This window comes from Drosophila yakuba, chromosome 2L, assembly GCF_016746365.2.
Source record: "Drosophila yakuba strain Tai18E2 chromosome 2L, Prin_Dyak_Tai18E2_2.1, whole genome shotgun sequence".
NCBI lineage: Eukaryota > Metazoa > Arthropoda > Insecta > Diptera > Drosophilidae > Drosophila > Drosophila yakuba.
The window spans coordinates 19,216,099-19,233,744 of NC_052527.2; the positions used below are offsets into that span (position 1 = coordinate 19,216,099).

The window sequence follows — 17,646 nt, forward strand, 5'->3', positions numbered from 1 at the left end:
CCAAAATATCAAGACTTCGACATTCCTCAAATGAAAGCAAGCGAGAATGCCTAACTCGAGCTGATCGAATATCAGATACCCGTTACTCAGCAAGTGTGAGTGCTAGAAAAAAACTCCAGTCCGGAAACTCTATATAGCGTTCTCGCTCGTTATAAATGTAAAAAGGATTTTTCGGAATTCGCTGAGGGACTATAGCAAACCAACTTTAGCCCTAAAGACCCAAATCTTCACCCTTCTGACCCACTGCCTTGTGGATAGTTAAACTGCATGTTCCTCGGGGATAAATTGCAGCAAACCACCGACATTTATGGTCATGGACAAAGCTACCAAAACCACTGGATCACCATCGCCGCCAAAAGTCGAAAACTTGCGTTCAGAAAACCGCGAAAACGCAAACCGAAAAAACCCGTTTCCTCGAAATGAAAGGGAAAATAAATGGAGATGTTGGGAAAGAGAAAAGTAAGGAAACGGAGGAGGAGCAGTAGCTGCCTGGACAACTCGACTAGATGAGGCTATTATGTCATCGCCACCGCCATCGTCATTGCCATCGCCATCGCCATTGCCATTGCGGAAAGCGGTGGGATGGACTTTGTTTTGATGATAAGTCAGCTGGTTCCGGTTTCTGGGGATCGGAGATCGGGGCTTGGGGGTGGGGATTTTGTTGTTTTGAACGATCAAAGTGGAGCTGCCATCGATTTTTGGCATCCAATTGGGGCTTTAACACGGCTCCACACTCGCGGAGTTCGCCCATTTGAAGACTGGCGGCCGAGCTGCGAAGACGTGACAGGACTGCAATTCAATCTAAAGAATGGGTTTCAGGTGAGCGCAGTGACAAAGTGGCAAGGATCTTAACACTGTACATACATATTTAAGCGAAAAGTTGTAAAGTCGTTGAATTTTTGTATTGTGCGAGTTTAAATTCAGTTAACCAAACTAACATTAATCGTATAACTAATTTGTTTAAAGATTCGGTGAAATGCGAAGAATGTTAATTTTTAATATAAACCGTCACGTTTTAAAATCACAAATTAAATATATTGTTTCTAAACCCAAATGATTTTAATCAAATTTAACACAGTTCTTATTGTAACACAACCCTTAGAGTTGTGCTCTTAGCCGCCACCGGCCTGGGAGCCATGTACATGATGCATCTACTGGCCCAGGATTGGGTGAAGATCCGACCCATTCGCGGAATAACCCAACTGGCCGGAATGGCCGCTCAACCGATCCAACAGGTTATTGCACCCATCCAACAAGCCAGCGGGGCTCTAAATTTATTCCGGAGCAGAAGAGAGGCCAGCCTTAATCATGAACTCGGTTGGGTGCGAAGAACCCAAGATTCGGGAGGGGGGAATGGTGGCAGAGGCAGCAGAGGTGGCTCCGTAGGAGGCCTGGATCACAGGACACATCCTGCCGTCGATTGGAAGAGGATCCTATCAAGGGATCCCTTCGAGTGCTTGCAATCCTTGATATGTCAACTGATGTCCGGAGCCGAAGCGAAAGTTCCGGAGGCTGAGTTGCTCATGGATTATCTGGAGTCATCTCTGGAGCTGGCTCCGGCCAAGATTGGTCGCGCCTTCAGCCGAGGATTGGCCTTACGGGGCTCCACGGAGCTGTGTTTTAACGAGTATCCATTTTGCCTCTACTCCGCCAAAACGATGTTGCGCATCCTGCGTTGGTTCAGTGAATCGGGTGAAGAGCTTGTGGATAATGTGGCCTAGTTCAAATCCATTCTAGTTTCAGTTTATCTTAGAAAGACTTAATGGGGAAAGTGAAAATGTGAAATAATTTTACAATGTTGATAGAATGAAAATAAAAAATTAAATGATATGATGTATCATATTTTATGATGTGTTTCAAGTTTTCACTTTACACATTTAAATATAAAATTTATGGCGCTTGGCTAGTAGCAATTACTAATAACTTAAACGATTGTCTTTTTTTAAGAAATATAGTTTTTTCTCAGAAAAGGTGCTTTATGTTTACTTGAATTTTAAATTACTTGAATTTTAAATAAACATCAACCATGAACATCAACTATACTGCAACATCTTTCCTGCAACTGGTCAGGATGAGACGACGCTGAGTATTAAGGTTTTTGACCCGCAAATTGTGATCCGTGAGCTCGCGGACTTGCTCCTCCAGATTGCCATTGGACGCCTCCGTCGGCTCCTGCTCCACACGCTCAAGGTTCTTCCCCAGAGCCTCCAGAGCTTCCAGAGCGGTAGCCAGCTGAAGATTGATTTGATTTTGTGACAGTTAAAGCCACATCAGATAAATATGTGGATTGCTTATGCTTTAATTCACAAAGAAAATACAAAATAAGAAGTGTGGTTACTGAAAAAGTTTATTAATAACAATAAATGTTCCTTGGGTTTGTATCAGTATGCAAAAATATTCATATTCATATACATTGTTTAATAAAATTATTTAATCATATTAAAACGGAATGAAGTAACTTAGCTTATGTTTCTGTTTTACTTTTGTGGTTTGTTGCTGTAAATAACAAATGAGCGAGCGATAGTTTAGTTAATAATGAGCTTTCAAAGCCCATAGCAATAATTAAAATAAGTTAAAGAAAAAATTGTTGATTTGTTCAACACAATATGTACATAAGAGAGCGTACTAGAGAGCTTCTGTTGCGACTTAATTTTGTGCACATGTTGGGGAGATTCTCGCTTTGATTTGCGCGTAAAAAGTAATTTTATAAATGAGAATAAGTAAGAAATAAATTCCGTGATGGTTAAGCACATCAGGCCCGGGGGAGAGTCTTGCCACTAAGAGTGACACTCGTAACATCCCTTACAATCATTTCGGCCACCTGCCAAGCAATCTCCTCTTGCACATTATCCTCCGGCAGGTTCACCAGCTTTCGCATAGCATTTTTAAGCTTGTTTCCGCTGACACTCAGTGACCACGGTTGCGATTTTAGGGCCACAGCATCCACGGCCTCGAAGTCTCGCTCATAGCGTCCCAATGAGTTAACAAACCCGAATTTTAGTGCGCCCGTAGGACGCTGCCACAACAGTTGGGGATTCGTCAGCTGCCTAGCATCGATGTTGAGATTTCCAGACTGGTGATTTATCGCAGTTTTTGACGGCGCTTGATCCATGGAAGCCAGCAGTGTGTTGTGCTGAGAAATGTGCGTACAGTCGGACATGGATAGAGTTTTTCGATGTCGCTGTTGGGCGTTGGAGGATTTCGCAGCTCTTCTCAGGCTCAGCTTTTTTTGGAGATTCGGATGAGGGGTGGAAATATCTAAATAATAAACAGTAAGCTTGGGTTAGTGCAAATTTAATACACAAGTTGATGTATCCGAACAAACCTCTCTTAACCTTCAGTTCATTCACGTAGTTATCAAAGATGTGCGACTTAAGAAAGTCAGCGAAATACTTTTGCTCCAAATATTTGGCCGTTACCAAGAGGGCCAAATCGAAGGCTTGCCACTGTTCCCCTGGGGCACAGATTGCTTGTTCCACTCGTAAGCGAAGCTTCTGGGACATCCATAGACGGCACTCGGATTGGAGGGAGAAGTATTTGTCGTATATGATCATGGCATCGCTTTGTGCGGCCTGGCGATCCTCCTCCTTCTCTTCGCCAGAAGCAAAGCTCTTGCGGAAGTTAATGCCGGTGATCCAGAACTCCAGGCATTCCCGTTCTTGTCGCTGTTCCAGGTACTCGGTAAAATAGAACAAAGCCAGTTCGCTGTTCAAGACGTCGTAGATATTTATAGATCCGCCCTCGATCAACTCCAAACAGTATGTAGAGTAGTAGCCGCTTTGCAAAAATCCCTGCACATGATCCCGCTCCAGTTGCTCCAGCACAAACTCTCTAGCTTCGTCAAAGCAGTTTGCCGGGATTGGTTTGCTACACTCGGATTTATCCCTTCCACAAAGGAGCAGCGATATATGCGCGAGGATGACGATGGGCAGCTCCACCTGCAGGCTGGCGTTCACTATCAGATATTTTTGGTATATGGCAATGGCATCGCTGATGCTAGCCCGCGATAATTCGGAGTTCATCACACATTCCGTCCCAGACTTTTGTCTATTGATTTGTTTGTTCGTCTCTGCATAAATGCGGCTCTTCTCGTCGTCTGTGAGGGGTTTGCGCATGGACAGATCGCACAGCGTCTTCAATTCAGGTACATCTTTGTCATCTTTGTGCGGAGAAGATGGTTCCATTTCCTTCCGAGAAGGGTCCTCGGGCTCCTCCTTTTCTTGCGTAAGCGCCGCCCGCTTAAAGTTTTCAATGTCTAAGTAGAATTTGATCAGCGGCAGCGCCTGTCGGGTGTCCAGATACTGAACAAAGAAGCTCAGGCAGTTCGGATCGTTGACGATGGAAGCGAGATTCATGGAGAGGCGTGAGTTGTAGGTGAAAATGTCTGGGAAAAAACAAAAGTTATGAGTTTTTCTATTGATTGCTTATACGGAAACTGGAAATGGCAATCAATAAGTCAGGGTCTGTTACAACAAGCGTCTGATAAAGATCATCTGTATTCATTTATTGTATGTGAGTGTTAAATATGTTGGATCACAAATCGAGTTTTTATATAAGAAACATAAGGTTAAGATAAATGATTCGAATTTTCTTCAAACATTTTACGATCATGTTTTCATAATGTTATCTATGTTTTCTCCTGAGAAGCCAGTAATAAACCTGGGATTTGCTAATCGTACCAAGCACATCAAAAGCGATTCAAAGGTGCCAACGTGATGAGCAATTGAACAATGGGAAATGAGGTAATTACCATCGTTGCTGGCGAGACTGATGCCATCGGAGGGGCCTCCTCCTCCGGCTGATCCCACGCCCCTCTCCTCCGCCGCTTCTAGGAACACTTCGTCGCAGAAACTGGTTGTGGAGCGCAGCGAGTGGCGTTTGTGAGCCATGGCTCCATCTGCAGCTCCGTCGGGGGAGTCCACATCATACGCTGGCATTTGGCCACAACTGGCATCCGTGACATCTTGGCTGCTGCGACGTCGGCCTAAATAAAATCAACGAAAACAAATGTAATTGGTGTCAACAGAAGAAGAAGAGGAGAAAGACGAAGCAGGGAAAGGGAGTTGGGTGAAAACAGCAGCGAAATTTCTTCGAATCGTTTGACTCACTGGCGTGCCTTTTGATGTAATTTAACATTTTTACATTCTCCGGCCTTCGTTCGATTCGAAAAATGCTTCTTGTGATTGAAAGTGCCGATCAACTGGGTATTCGATTAAATAATTTAATGCAGTGCGACGGTAAATATTATGAAAATGGTTTCAGACGATGGGGTATTTTTTAGTGTATTGTCGTTGGCTGGTCATACTTTTGATATTCTTTAGGGTTGTTTTATTTGCTAAAATGATTGGAAACCAATTTTAAAGAAAGGCGAATTCAGACGGCGCAAAGCAAACTCAAAAAACCTGAGCGAATTTTGCGGCGAAAAGCAAACTTTCACTGCGAAATGGATCAGATGGCGTGTTGGTAAATATTTGCACTCAACAGATAGGTGGCGCTTTAGGAATGGCAAATTTAGTGCTATAAAGCACAAAACTCCAAGTATCGTATTGACTCTATGTAATCGATGAATTTTTCTATCTGCGGTTTTTGTCCTTTGCAGCCTACGGTCACTCTGCAGTTTATCGCCGAATCGAACGCACGCAACGGACCGGACGGAAATCGCATCTCCCGATCGAAAAAATCGTACAGTGCAGCCAATACGCCTGTCTACAGAAATCTACTAGCGCGCGTGTGTTGGTGCCAGTGCGGTGGCAATTTAAAACAAAAACAGCTGCGAATTTGAATATACAAATCTCATGCTCGCAAAGAGCGAAGAAATCAAAGAGGGCAGAATAGTGAATTGAAGAACTTTTGGACGCGCTAAGAGTCGCTCTCCATCCCTATCTGTCGTTGTGTCTCTCTCTCTCTTGTTTGTAGTGCTAGTGTGTGCGAGTGTGAGTGAGACTGGCAAACAATTTGCCGCTAAATACAAAAAGCAGCTGAGACCAGCTGACACATGTGTGTGTTCGAAATACAATAAAGTTAAAGGCTATAAATAAATTGCAAATGTTTATGTAGCCGTCAAGCAGCAGCAGAGCAGCGCAACAACAAAAACCACGTGGCACAGACATTTTGGCCACGATAATAAGCAAACACACAAACACGATTAAACATGTCCGCCGTACCGGTTGCCATCAAAACGGAGGAAGTTATTCTAGAGCACGCCGAATACAACAGCGCCGAGGAATTGGATGAGGAATTGCAGTAAGTTTACGTTTAAATCTAAAATTCTTTTGTTTCAAAGAAAAAGAACGCAAGTCAACAGCTTGGCTTGCATTTTTATCACGCAAATTATTGATTATTTTTACTACTTTGCTAGTACGCTCCCCTTTCTTCCTTCCTCTCGCTCTCTCTAACTCTCTCGTTTGCTTTTTGCCGCCGTTTTGCCGACAAAACAAATACGGCACAAAAACACCACCACATCTCTCAAACACACACATGCAAGCTAGCGTGCGGCGCATTCCATTCCATTTCCACTTCCATGCTGTTTTCTTGTTGCTGGAATAAATGTGACGCTTCTTTTTCTCTCGTCGTTCGTGTCTGTGCCCCTTCTCTCCTTCCGCTCTTTTTTCCCTCCGCTCTTGTACCGTGGGTGTGTTGTTGCTGTTTTCACGCTCTGCCTTTCGTCGTCCATATTGTAAAACGGCTGTTTTGTCAATTTGTCAGCAGTGTCGGCAGACGGGCAACAGTGATGGCAGAAACATGAGTCAAGGGTACAGCTGTTAGAAACGATGATCTTTCATTCGCTTTAACTGCATATGTAAAGAGTAGTAAAATCGAAAAAAAAATTAAATTCTTTAATGTATTTCTACACGTTTTTTATATATATTTTTGTTTTCAAAAATATTTGTACCTTTAATACGTATGCATATATGATACGTACGTACATACATAACTTTTTTAATCAATATAATACTATATTCAAATAATTTTTAAAGATCTAACGATTCTCTTAAAATAATCTTTTGTTTTTATTTTACCCCTTTTGCTTGTCCCAAAATATTTGGTCTAATTTGTTACAGCTGCTTTTGCTATTTTCTGTGTCGATCGCGTTTTGTTCTCTTCGCTTCTTTTCTCTTCTCTCTTCCTATCCCGAAGCTCTCGCGCTCAGCTGCCAGTTTGCGCTAGCTCACATGTTAAAATTAACGGAGGTAGAAAACAGCTGCGCACCCGCACTCTCTCTCTCTTTCTCGCTTATCGTGCGTTGCCTAATCAACATTTTTATTTCTTCTTTCGCGTTTATAGTTAAAATGAAATCAGCTGTACCGGTAAATTCGTATCATCAGATGGATTTGCTTCGGCTTTATTTACATGCTTCTCCTCTTCCCTTGCCTGTCTTTGCTTTACACACCTAGCTAAATTAATACGTTTTGAAGATCAATTTGATAACTTAACCATCTATTCGAATCAAATGTCACAACACAGGTTTATAAAATACGTTTAGTCTATATTCCATTAAATTTAATCAGTTTTTTTTTTCTGTGTACCCACAAAAAATGAGTGTACCAAAAAATGTGGAAAAGAAGCTTAGAAAAGCACAATCTTAATTCTTAATTTTTCTTTTTACCTTTCCCTCGATTCTTTCGCGAATATTTCCCATGTTTTCGCTGCGAAAGTTGCTATTTTCTTTGCCTGCTTATCAAAATCATATGGTAGCGCTTTTCGCTTTTCACGCGTCACAAGCAGCGCCTTTTCTTATCGCGGGATCATATGTTTTTGCCCAACGCCTAAAAGAATCGGAAATATATATGAATGTTTGTGATTGCATATATACTAATGCCTTTCAGCTGCCTTTTCAAGGCTTTTGTTTCAGTTTGCGTGTATACCTGGTAAATAAATATATTTAACTCGGCAAAATGCCACATGTTTTTGCTGCTTCATTAAAACTCGTACTACTGTCTGCGTTTTATGGATTTATTTTGTATTGCTAAAAAGTTGGCACCAAAATGAGTTTTATTAGTATTAGCACTTCGTAAACGCATAAATGGGAATTATATTAATACAAAAAATACCAATAGAAATAAATCATCACAAAACTCCAAGAATACATTTCACTAAGACCAAGTAATTGGAGCCATAGATATCTGTTAATAAAATTTGGCACTGTTATTTTTGCCACCAGTGTGGGCGGTATAACAACTGCGTTTTAGCAGCTGCTGTCCGTTTGTTGTTGGTGCTAAAATAAAAGAGCGTGCCTTGGCTAAAAGTCTCCACTCACCTCGCCTTCTATGTTTCTCTCTCTCTCTCTCTCGATTCCATCCGTTGCACATTTGCGAATACTACGAAAGCCATGTGTTGCGGCTGTTATTGTTTTTAGTGCTGTTCTGTCTGTGTGGCGTCATTTCCGTTTTTACCCCACTTGACTGGAAAAGAGGAGCAGAGAGTGACAGAGTGAAACAGAGGGTCCTCAACTCTTTCTTTTCCGTCTCGTTCTCACTGCAGTTTTATAAGAGCCGCTCCCCAGTTGATCCAAGTACATAAGCAGCGGGAGAAAATAAGAGGCCCATTTGAGTTGCACTCAAAGCCAAAAGCTTGTTGAGCGCGAGAATGGGAGAGAAAGAGCGCGCAAAAGTACAGATGCCGCCACACACACATTTTTTACTACCACACACGTTTCATTGAAAAAACATATACACAAAAGCTAAACCCACTGCAAATTTGCGAAAAAAACCGAAATGAAATGGAAACTAATACCAACACAATGCTTTAAATCTGATGCGCAAATTTTTGGGCGATGGCTCTGTGTGTTTCGTTTCGTATGCCAAAACGTTTCGTTTGTTTTCGTTTCGTTTCCACAGCCCCTATTTTTTTCTTTTTCCCATGCGGCATTTATTGGCAACCTGCGAGCGAAAGAGAGGGCAAATAGGGTGTGTGCGAGGAGAACGAGCGCTACGGCTTGTTTATGAAAAACACATGATTTTTGTGTACATCAGTTTTTGGGGCATGGCAAAGAGAGGAAGGAAAGGGAGTGAGGAAAAAAACTACTATTATACCATTACAACAAAGCAAAGATACCTATTCTTTAAAATGTGAAGTAACCAGTAAAATTCATAAAAAGCTTTTGGATTGGCTCAGCACTTAAGAATAACAGAAGCTTAAAAAATGTTACTAGTCTCTATTTATCTCCAGTTCTACTTGTTTATATCATCTTTCTACAAGATCTTAAATTACCGCCTCAGTGTAAACACAGTTTCCTATGGTATCAGCAATTTCTCTGGATTTCATTAGAAAACAAACTGCTGGTGTAGAATTTCTTTTCGACGTTAAGCTTTGTGATTTTCCGTATTTGGCTACTTTATACTTCTATTTGTATTTTTGCGTTCGTTTGTTTATATTTTTATGGGAAATGCGGCGCCAATTGGCAGACGCAACTGTAAAAAGAGTACCGGGCGGGGAAGAAGAAATGCGAATTTTATTTGTTCATTAGTTTATGCGCCTGTACATTGTTGCACAAATTACGCAAGCAGCGCGAACCTTATTGCGTTTCATTTCATTTTTGCCTCGCACTCACAGTCAGTTTCGTAAGGCTGCCCCGGTTTTCACCAACGATAAGTTTTAATGCGGGATTTCCCGCTTTATTTCTCCCTGAAAAAAATATTAAATGGAAAGCTTTAGCTGATTAAATAATACAATGCAATAACACATATTGATACGTTTAATTTTATTTCAATGTTTTCAGCTGATTGCCTAGATCCTTCTAGTCATCTCCACTCGATTTTTGTTAGCGCTTCTGGATCTTTCTGACTAACAGATATTTGCCATTATATATTAGTTATATATCCCCTGTAATAAAAGGAAATTTCCCTTTTTTCCCGAGCCCGACTCTATGCTTTTCCTTTTGCATCCGATTCTCTTTCCTACATCCGATATCCTCACCTGCTGCAACTGCATCAATACAACGAAATTCCAGTGAAATGATGACGTAAGCAGTGACCCAATAAACGTATGTACAATTTATGTGCAAAGTGCAACAACAGCAGCTGAATAGGAGGTGGGGCAGGGTAGTGGGTAGGGGGTAGGAGTGGGTGGCGATGAGTGGCTAGGTGGCAGTCAGCACTCGTGACTTCGGCTTTTGTCTCTCTGTCTGTTTATCGTTCGTATCTCTGTGCTTTTCTCTCTATGTACTTGCTGGCGAAAAGTGGCCAATGAACTACATTGAACCCAGACTAAAAGCAGCGCTGCTGCAGCGCCGTCAGCTGTGCACTATCATATGTTGTTATTATTTTTATATTTACCCATTTGTTTGAACCTCGAAGGTGCGTAATTGCAGATGGAACGGCCACATTATCCTCAGTTGCATATTTAAAAAAGCAGCTTTTCAGACGCAAACAGCTGTTACAAGTGCTAAAGTGGGGAATGTTACAAGAAAGAGTTCATATTTAGATCCGATTTACGGGCACATAGGAAACCACAGGTTCTACACTTACGCACCTGAATTTGTATTGTATTGTATTGCAAAGAAATCTCTGAATTATATATACAAAAATTTTACAGAATTTTTCTAATAGTTTAGTCATTCATGCCATATATTTACTTATTTAAAAGCAGGGCTCAACATAGAAATGGAAATCTTTTGTCTGTCTAAAACTTTTCTTTAATTAACGCATTTTCCCCCCTTTATGTGCATTGGTGCAATATTTGGTCCCGCTCTCATAAAGTGCCCAAAATATATATGTATCATAAAAAACAACAACAGATGTTGCCACCATATGCAGCATGCAACATCATTCCCCGCGCGGTTTTCATTCAGCGTTTTTTCGGCCTTTGTTGTGCAAACAAAAACAAACGAGATGGCAAACGGCAGCCAATTGCCCAGATTCCAGATCCGAACCACATTCCTTTGGCCTTTTGCAGCAGAAGCAGTAGCTTCGCAGTCTTTGTAGCCTTTCTGCATCTCTGCTTTTCTGGCTGCCACAATATCCACATCCGCCTGACGCTGTTGCTGCCGTTGACCAACTTTGAAGGCATCCACCGCTCCCCTCTTTCGATTGCTCCGCCCATGTCTTCTCTTTGGCGCACTTGCCGCAAAAATGTTGCCGGAGAAGAACGACCTTTGGATGATGTTGCTAAAAATAAACACAGCCAGCGAGACCATGTCTCTAATACAGTCTGGCTTCTGTATCTAACGCTTCTTGCGATCCGGTTTAGATAAAGTGTTTCGAATGCCGCTAGAACTAGGAATTTGATATGTTTAAAACTTAAACTAATCGGTTTCCTATAGCAATTTTATAATGATGGCTTACTATACATTTTTAGGCAATTGAAATTAGTTTTTACGCGATATGATTTGTCCAAAAATTGTACACCTTCTAATTTAGACATTTAGTCAAGTACTTAAACCTAAAAATCCGAAATAGGTTTAAAAAGAAAAATTTAAGGGATTGTTCGAGTTACAGAGGAGAGACTGTATTTCCAGCATCGTCTTGGAAGAGCGTTGTTCTTCTGTTGTTTCCCCATGGAATGTGGTGTTGCAACTTTTACACACCACCCCCCGCTTCGTGTACCTGTGATTTTGTTGTTCTTCCTCGGTGAGCATTCCATTGTGAAAATTGTTTTCATTAGCCTGCCACGAGCAGCCAAACTCCGTGGACTGTGGAAAACGTGTTTGCTCATTTTCGTAGGGTAAAACCGGTTATGAATTCTTGGGATCTCGCGTCTTTGAAACTACGCTATGCTGCAGCATAGCGCGAAGCCCGGCAAGAAGAAAAGAGCAAGCAGAAGGCGGAGAAGAGCTGCGAAATAACACGAAACGGAGGTCTAAAGCAAACCGAAGCAAACCAAATCGAACCGACAAAACAGAAAGCAGAAAACAACAATCACGACGACCGGCGGCGATAGTGGCAACAATAACAAAAAGTACAATGCTCATACTATTGACAGCTGTGCTAACCGCTCTCTTTCTTTGGCTGACTCCCTCCCGCTCTGTTACATGTGTAGTCAATACCCTGCAATGAAGTCTATGTGGCGTATCGTTTTAACAAATCTACAAATATCCCTTTCCATGTTAATGAAAATATTTAGTAGCATATACTAACTGAAAAATGTCTGGCAGTCTGGGCATAGAAATGCAATTAAGGCAACAGATTTATATTTATATTTTGTAATATAAATTCATTTTCGAAGCCTAAATAATGGATTCTATTTTTTGCAATAGCAAGTTTATTTGTAATATATTTATATCAATGCAAATATTGATTAAGAAGTTAGGGTGTTATTGAACCACAGTATCCCCAACGTTTCCTCTGCTACGATGCTGATGCTAACGTGACAACAGACTAGTGACTGTGTGAGTGTATTTGTTGGCTCTCTGTTGTTGTGAATGTTGTGCAGCGTCGGCGGCTTAAACTAAAATTGAACTGAATGGAATTGTAAATTTATGAATGAATGAATTTTTCAGCGCTTTTGTGAGCGGCAAACTGACTTTGCGTGAGTGTTTTGTGTGCAATGTATAATGTAAAAATTAATTGGTTTTATGCACGGACAGTTTTAATGTTAGATATCCCCTTAAAGAATGTTTACAACATTTGATTAAATTGGTCCCTAGGTCTGATTGTATTCTAGAAGCAACTAGCCACCTGCTGAGTGTTAACTTAAAGTAAAGTAATTTTGAAGAGGAGAGCATTTGAAAATAAGTACTGCAAAGAATAAGTAGGTTTTGATTTATCTCCGAGGAGGAGGATATGAGTGTTCACCAATATTTAAAGCAATCTTTATTCAGTAAACAGCCACATGACTCACTGTTAACCCATTTTATCATTTTCTAGATTGCAACTAGAGGATTCAGGGGGTGAGAACTACCACATCGAGTACGCCAGCGAGTCAGCCCATCAGGGTTCTCAACGACGTCAGTCGAGCATGAGCGGCACGAATACCTCCAAGGGCGGAGGAGGAGGCGGTGGTGGGGCCTTGAGCGATGGAGACGGTTCGGGAAAGCCCCTTGTGGACAGCGAGAAGCGGATGCGCCGGGAAATCGCCAACAGCAACGAGCGCAGACGCATGCAGAGCATCAATGCCGGATTCCAGAGTCTGCGATCCCTGCTTCCGAGACACGAAGGCGAGAAGTTGAGCAAGGTAAGTTACTATCCATTCCAGTTTGACAAGCATTGGGCTCCGGTTTCGTAGTATACACTTTTTTATTTAAAGGATAAATTCGCATAGAAAGAAGTTTGTAAGTCGCCTGAAAAATAGTAATTGCAAAATAGCAATTCTCTGGTGCCAGTGAAAAAGCGTGTTTATTAATAATTGACCAAAGAGAGAATAAGATTGGTTATTGTATGCTGGTTATTAATCATGATAAGCCCGATGTCATTTCATTACAAGTGGCCGCAGGGCTAAAAGGCGAAAATTATTACCAAAGGTCAGTTCTCGATTGGTTGACGTGGTTTCTCGATTGCTCGGAAATCAAGCCCATTACCTTCATCTCGATCTCAACACCATTTTTGGGCAGAGATGCATCGGCCTTCTCCATCTCACCTGTACCTTATAGTTTTTTCTGGTTTCTTCGTTTAAGCCGTGACACGCAACTCCAATTACATTTAACCAAAGCCCCAACCCGCATCGTTTTGAACTGGACCTCAATTACAGGGCCATTCACAAACACATGTTGACAAATTGCCGACGTCTCCAGGCGAAAAAAAAGGCTTCCAGCTATGGAATAAAACGTGAATGGACATGGAAATGGGTTTATGGGGGCGTATAAAATGGGGACTAAAGCTTTGAAGGTCCCTTTTCGACATTTAGTCGTCAGGGCAACCGTGTTGGCGTCGTCGTCTTGACTGTTTGTCGTTGGACGCGTTTCGCTTTTTCTTTTTACGCCGCCGCATATATGTATGTATATTTTGCTCAGTTTTTCTTTTTCCTATGTTGGCATACACATGTTCTCAAATTTATAGGATTTTCACCTTGAGACGACATCGATTTGTTGTGACGCGTGATTCGTAAAAGGCCGGTAGAACGAACGGCCTTGTTAGTGAGAAAGGATATTAGCCAGTCTTACGAGCATTTTGCGTAGCATAGAAATGGCCAGAGTTAAAAAAGAACACGACAGTTATTTTACTGTTAAATAATGTGTTGTCTGTGGCTAGAAACAAAAGAGACTGTTGAAAGTACAAATCACATCACAATGACTAAGCTACAAAATAATTTATGTATATTTCAGAAGTAAAATAAAAATCCCAAAAATGATATTAAACTTTACTTAAGAACACTGATACTTTAAAAATACTAAACAAAATCATTAATTTCCCTGTTTTGAGGAATTCTGTAGCCTTATTTATTGCAAATTGAAAAGTGCCAAATGAAACTGCAAAGCCCCATAAATCAGCATTTGGCCCATAAAAAGAAAGGCGATGCAACAAGACTCAGCATAAACAAGCATGGAAGAAACCAACAGCAAAACGAAAGAAATGCAAACAGGATGAAAAGCGCGTAAATATTAAAAATACTACCAAATGCAAAAACGAAGGGGCATAAACAACAACGACGTAGTCTGATGAATGACATAATGGGCGTAGACAGGGAAGGAGCGACAGAGAAAGTGGGGAAAGGGGTAAGACTAGTGGAAGTAGTTTATGGATTTTTTTAATGCACATCGTCAACGTCGACGATTACAAATGGTACCACCACGCCAGTCACACATAGTAAACATTGTAGTAAATACGCGTGAAAGAGTAGGGCCTATGCCCAGTAAAAGAGATGGGGCTATGCACTAGGTCTTTTGAGGGAGAGAGTACATAGCGAAAGAGGAACCTCCGACAGCTTGACCAAGTTTACACCCGCTATATAAACCCTTTCGGTTAAGCTCTGATAGTGTCGGCTAAGTGCCGGCCATATAACAGATTCAATTCTACTAATATACATATATACAAACAAAAATGTTCTTAAAATGCTTGCATTGTTAAAATTTAAAATTTTGAAATGATTGGAAATACTTTAAAAGAAGAGTAACTACTTAGAATTTAGAAGTGGTTGGGTTTCGATTCGAATAGAATATTATAATTTATTATTTATTGCTGTGCGAATTCACGATCAATTTTTTTTTTGACAAAGTCCTGTATAGCTCATATTTTGTATTAACATGACGGTTTGGGTGATGCTTATACATGTAATTTAATAGATGACACAGGTTGAACACTCTTAGAAAGTAGATAACTTAGTTGGTTGACTAAGAAGAAAGGCTAGGGCAAGCAGACCTTACGTACACAACATAACATGCAAACATACTTGCATACATATGTACATCACATCATTGCTCTGACACACGGGCACACATGCAGAGTACATACATATGCGACTGACAAAAGTGCGAAATAAAATTGCAATGCAGTCCGAGGTTGGCTGACAGAAAGCTGCGTCGACTGAAACCATTCACAGTTAGGCACACGCACATAACGGTGGATGGCATAGACATATACAAACCCCATTGCACATACACATATAAATATATATATTTGTATACAGCCACGCCCTAGGGTGGGTGGCAAAAACAGGCTGAGAAATGGAAATGTGTGTGCAAGTCTGTGATTTACTTGCGCTCTCCTCTCTTTTGCACTCGTCACTTCACACTCATCTCGCCCACTATTTGGCAGGTCAATGAACTTGCTCGATAGGTGGCGCTGAAGTGCAAATGTGCAATTGCGTACAGTTGCCCCCATTGTTGTTTTTGTGACTATTCGAATTACACTAAGAGAAAAGGCATAGTTTCTTAAAAAAGTTATAGGAATTTTTTTTAATTTACTAATGCAAGCACCATGCCGAATAATGAGCTGTTCTTTGCATTTGCTTTATTATAGCCTTAGTTTTGATTTTCTACTGAGAAATGAATAGGAAATCAAGATTTTTATACCCGTTACTCGTAGAGTAAAAGGGTATACTAGATTCGTTGAAAAGTATGTATGTGGCAGAAGGAAGGGTTTCCGACCATATAAAGTATATATATTCTTGATCAGGACCAATAGCCGAGTCGATATGACCATGTCCGTCTGTCTGTCCGTCCGTATGAACGCTGTGATCTCAGGAACTACAAAAGCTAGAAAGTTGAGATTAAGCATACAGACTCCAGAGACATAGACGCAGCGCAAGTTTGTCGATTCATGTTGCCACGCCCACTCTAACGCCCACAAACCGCCCAAAACTGCCACGCCCACACTTTTGAAAAATGTTTTGAAATTTTTTCATTTTTGTATTGGTCTTGTAAATTTCTATCGATTTGCCAAAAAACTTTTTGCCACGCCCACTCTAACGCCCACAAACCGCCCAAAGCTCCTACTCCCACACTTTTGAAAAATGTTTTGATTTGTTTTCATTTTTTTATTAGTCTTGTAAAATTCTATCGATTTGCCAAAAAACTTCCCACTATAACGCCTACAAACCGCCAAAAACTGTGTTTAAGACTCTCCTTCTCCCTTCCACTAGCTGAGTAACGGGTATCAGATAGTCGGGGAACTCGACTATAGCGTTCTCTCTTGTTTATTTTAGGAACGTTCACTTTTAATACTTCGCACCGTGTGAAAATTTAGTCGCGCTCCAGCTGAACTAACCTACATTACGGTGGGTGGGGTGGTTCACTGTACACAGTACACACCTTGCCCAGGCAGTGAGCAGAGAGAAGACTGTAAAATTTTCTATATTCAATATAATATCGATTCCTTTTCCAATGGCCGACGAAGAAAAGCGCGCGCCAAACACAAAAATTACCCCCGAAAAAAGTTGGGAAACTCTCAGGTCGCTGATAGTATAAAAGCAGTGGGGATAAAGGATAGGAAGATGGGATAGGACGATAGCGTCAACATTTATTTGGTTCGCCTTCTGCTGATGGGAGCCCACACCACTCGCTCAGCTGTGGAAAATTTTGCATGTGTGTGGGTGTGTGTGTTGGGGATTGTGGGGTGGGTTAATTTTTCCGGGAGGTTTATGATTCCCAAGAGTGTTTCATTGCCATTTCATTTCCAGAGCTGTTGGCGTCTGTCTGGCGCCTGGTAGGCAGCTGTTTCACAGCCGATGACGATTCGGAATGGAACAGTCGGTGGTAGAACCACCCAAAAATAACCCCCACCATATGAAAATGGACTTCAGTTTGGCAGTTGCGCACTGGCCCTGTTGGCCCGGCAAAATCCGTTTTTCCTTTGGGCCCTTGTATTTTCTAGACCCAGGGGCGTGGCACCGGGGCGGTGGGTGGAGGTCGTGTGGTGGTGGTGTTTTTGCACTGCACTAGGCCATTGGCATCTCGCAACCTTTTGCAGATGGAAGCGAAAAGCGGGATTGCAGCTGTAGATTTTGATGCGACGACTTCTGGGCCACGCCAACACCCAGTTTGCTAAAAAACAAGTACATATGTATAAGGTAGATGAAGAACATATAAATTAACGTAAGTGTGGCTGGGGGGATCCTCGCTGCAGTCACGGATTTTATGTTGAGAGGAACTTTCCTCTTTTAACTGCCAGCCTTGTGGTCTGGCAGAGTAATTAAAACAAATATATTTTACGACGTTCAGTCGGAGTAATAGGATTGACGAGCAGCCGCTCTTTATTAATGTCAAAAACAAACTGAAACTTAAAGCTAACAAAGACTCGCAGCGGCCACGCAAATATGCTGTGTTTGCCGGCTGCG

At 41.5% G+C, this 17,646-nt stretch overlaps 3 protein-coding genes and 1 long non-coding RNA gene across 4 annotated transcripts in view; 3 read left to right on the forward strand and 1 right to left on the reverse strand.

The window, feature by feature from the left end:
* Nucleotides 1–1,003: 1,003 nt before the first annotated feature.
* Nucleotides 1,004–2,212, forward strand: LOC6528933. The gene has a single exon (XM_002089929.4). It carries the CDS (start codon nt 1,137–1,139, stop codon nt 1,719–1,721), a length of 585 nt encoding a protein of 194 aa, XP_002089965.2. The 5' UTR covers nt 1,004–1,136; the 3' UTR covers nt 1,722–2,212.
* A 117-nt stretch (nt 2,213–2,329) lies between these two features.
* LOC6528935 (A-kinase anchor protein 10, mitochondrial) lies at nt 2,330–5,269 on the reverse strand. Its single transcript, XM_002089931.4, has 4 exons — nt 5,109–5,269; nt 4,751–4,984; nt 3,326–4,384; nt 2,330–3,258 (listed from the first exon to the last, which is right to left on the reverse strand). Exons 1-4 carry the CDS (start codon nt 5,134–5,136, stop codon nt 2,753–2,755), a joined length of 1,827 nt encoding a protein of 608 aa, XP_002089967.1. The 5' UTR covers nt 5,137–5,269; the 3' UTR covers nt 2,330–2,752.
* Nucleotides 5,270–5,601: 332 nt separating this feature from the next.
* Nucleotides 5,602–17,646, forward strand: part of LOC6528936 — a 29,671-nt gene continuing 17,626 nt past the window's right edge. Inside the window, exons 1-2 of the mRNA XM_002089932.4 lie at nt 5,602–6,243; nt 12,804–13,110. Of these exons, the coding sequence (XP_002089968.1) occupies nt 6,152–6,243; nt 12,804–13,110 (399 nt within the window). The 5' untranslated portion in view covers nt 5,602–6,151. The remainder of the gene's footprint in view (nt 6,244–12,803; nt 13,111–17,646) is intronic.
* Nucleotides 13,117–14,441, forward strand: LOC120320807. The gene is made up of 2 exons (XR_005560377.1): nt 13,117–13,396; nt 13,550–14,441. It is a non-coding gene; the product is annotated as an uncharacterized LOC120320807 (long non-coding RNA).

Bases quoted from the DNA above. Each gene is read 5' to 3' on its own strand.
- LOC6528933 (XM_002089929.4), top strand. From the start codon at position 1,137: ATGTACATGATGCATCTACTGGCCCAGGATTGGGTGAAGATCCGACCC.
- LOC6528935 (XM_002089931.4), bottom strand. From the start codon at position 5,136: ATGTTAAATTACATCAAAAGGCACGCCA. The intron at 4,385-4,750 runs GTAATTACCTCA...GTTTTTTCCCAG, and splicing joins CAGTCTCGCCAGCAACGATG to ACATTTTCACCTACAACTCA. The intron at 3,259-3,325 runs GTTTGTTCGGAT...TTTATTATTTAG, and splicing joins TGAACTGAAGGTTAAGAGAG to ATATTTCCACCCCTCATCCG.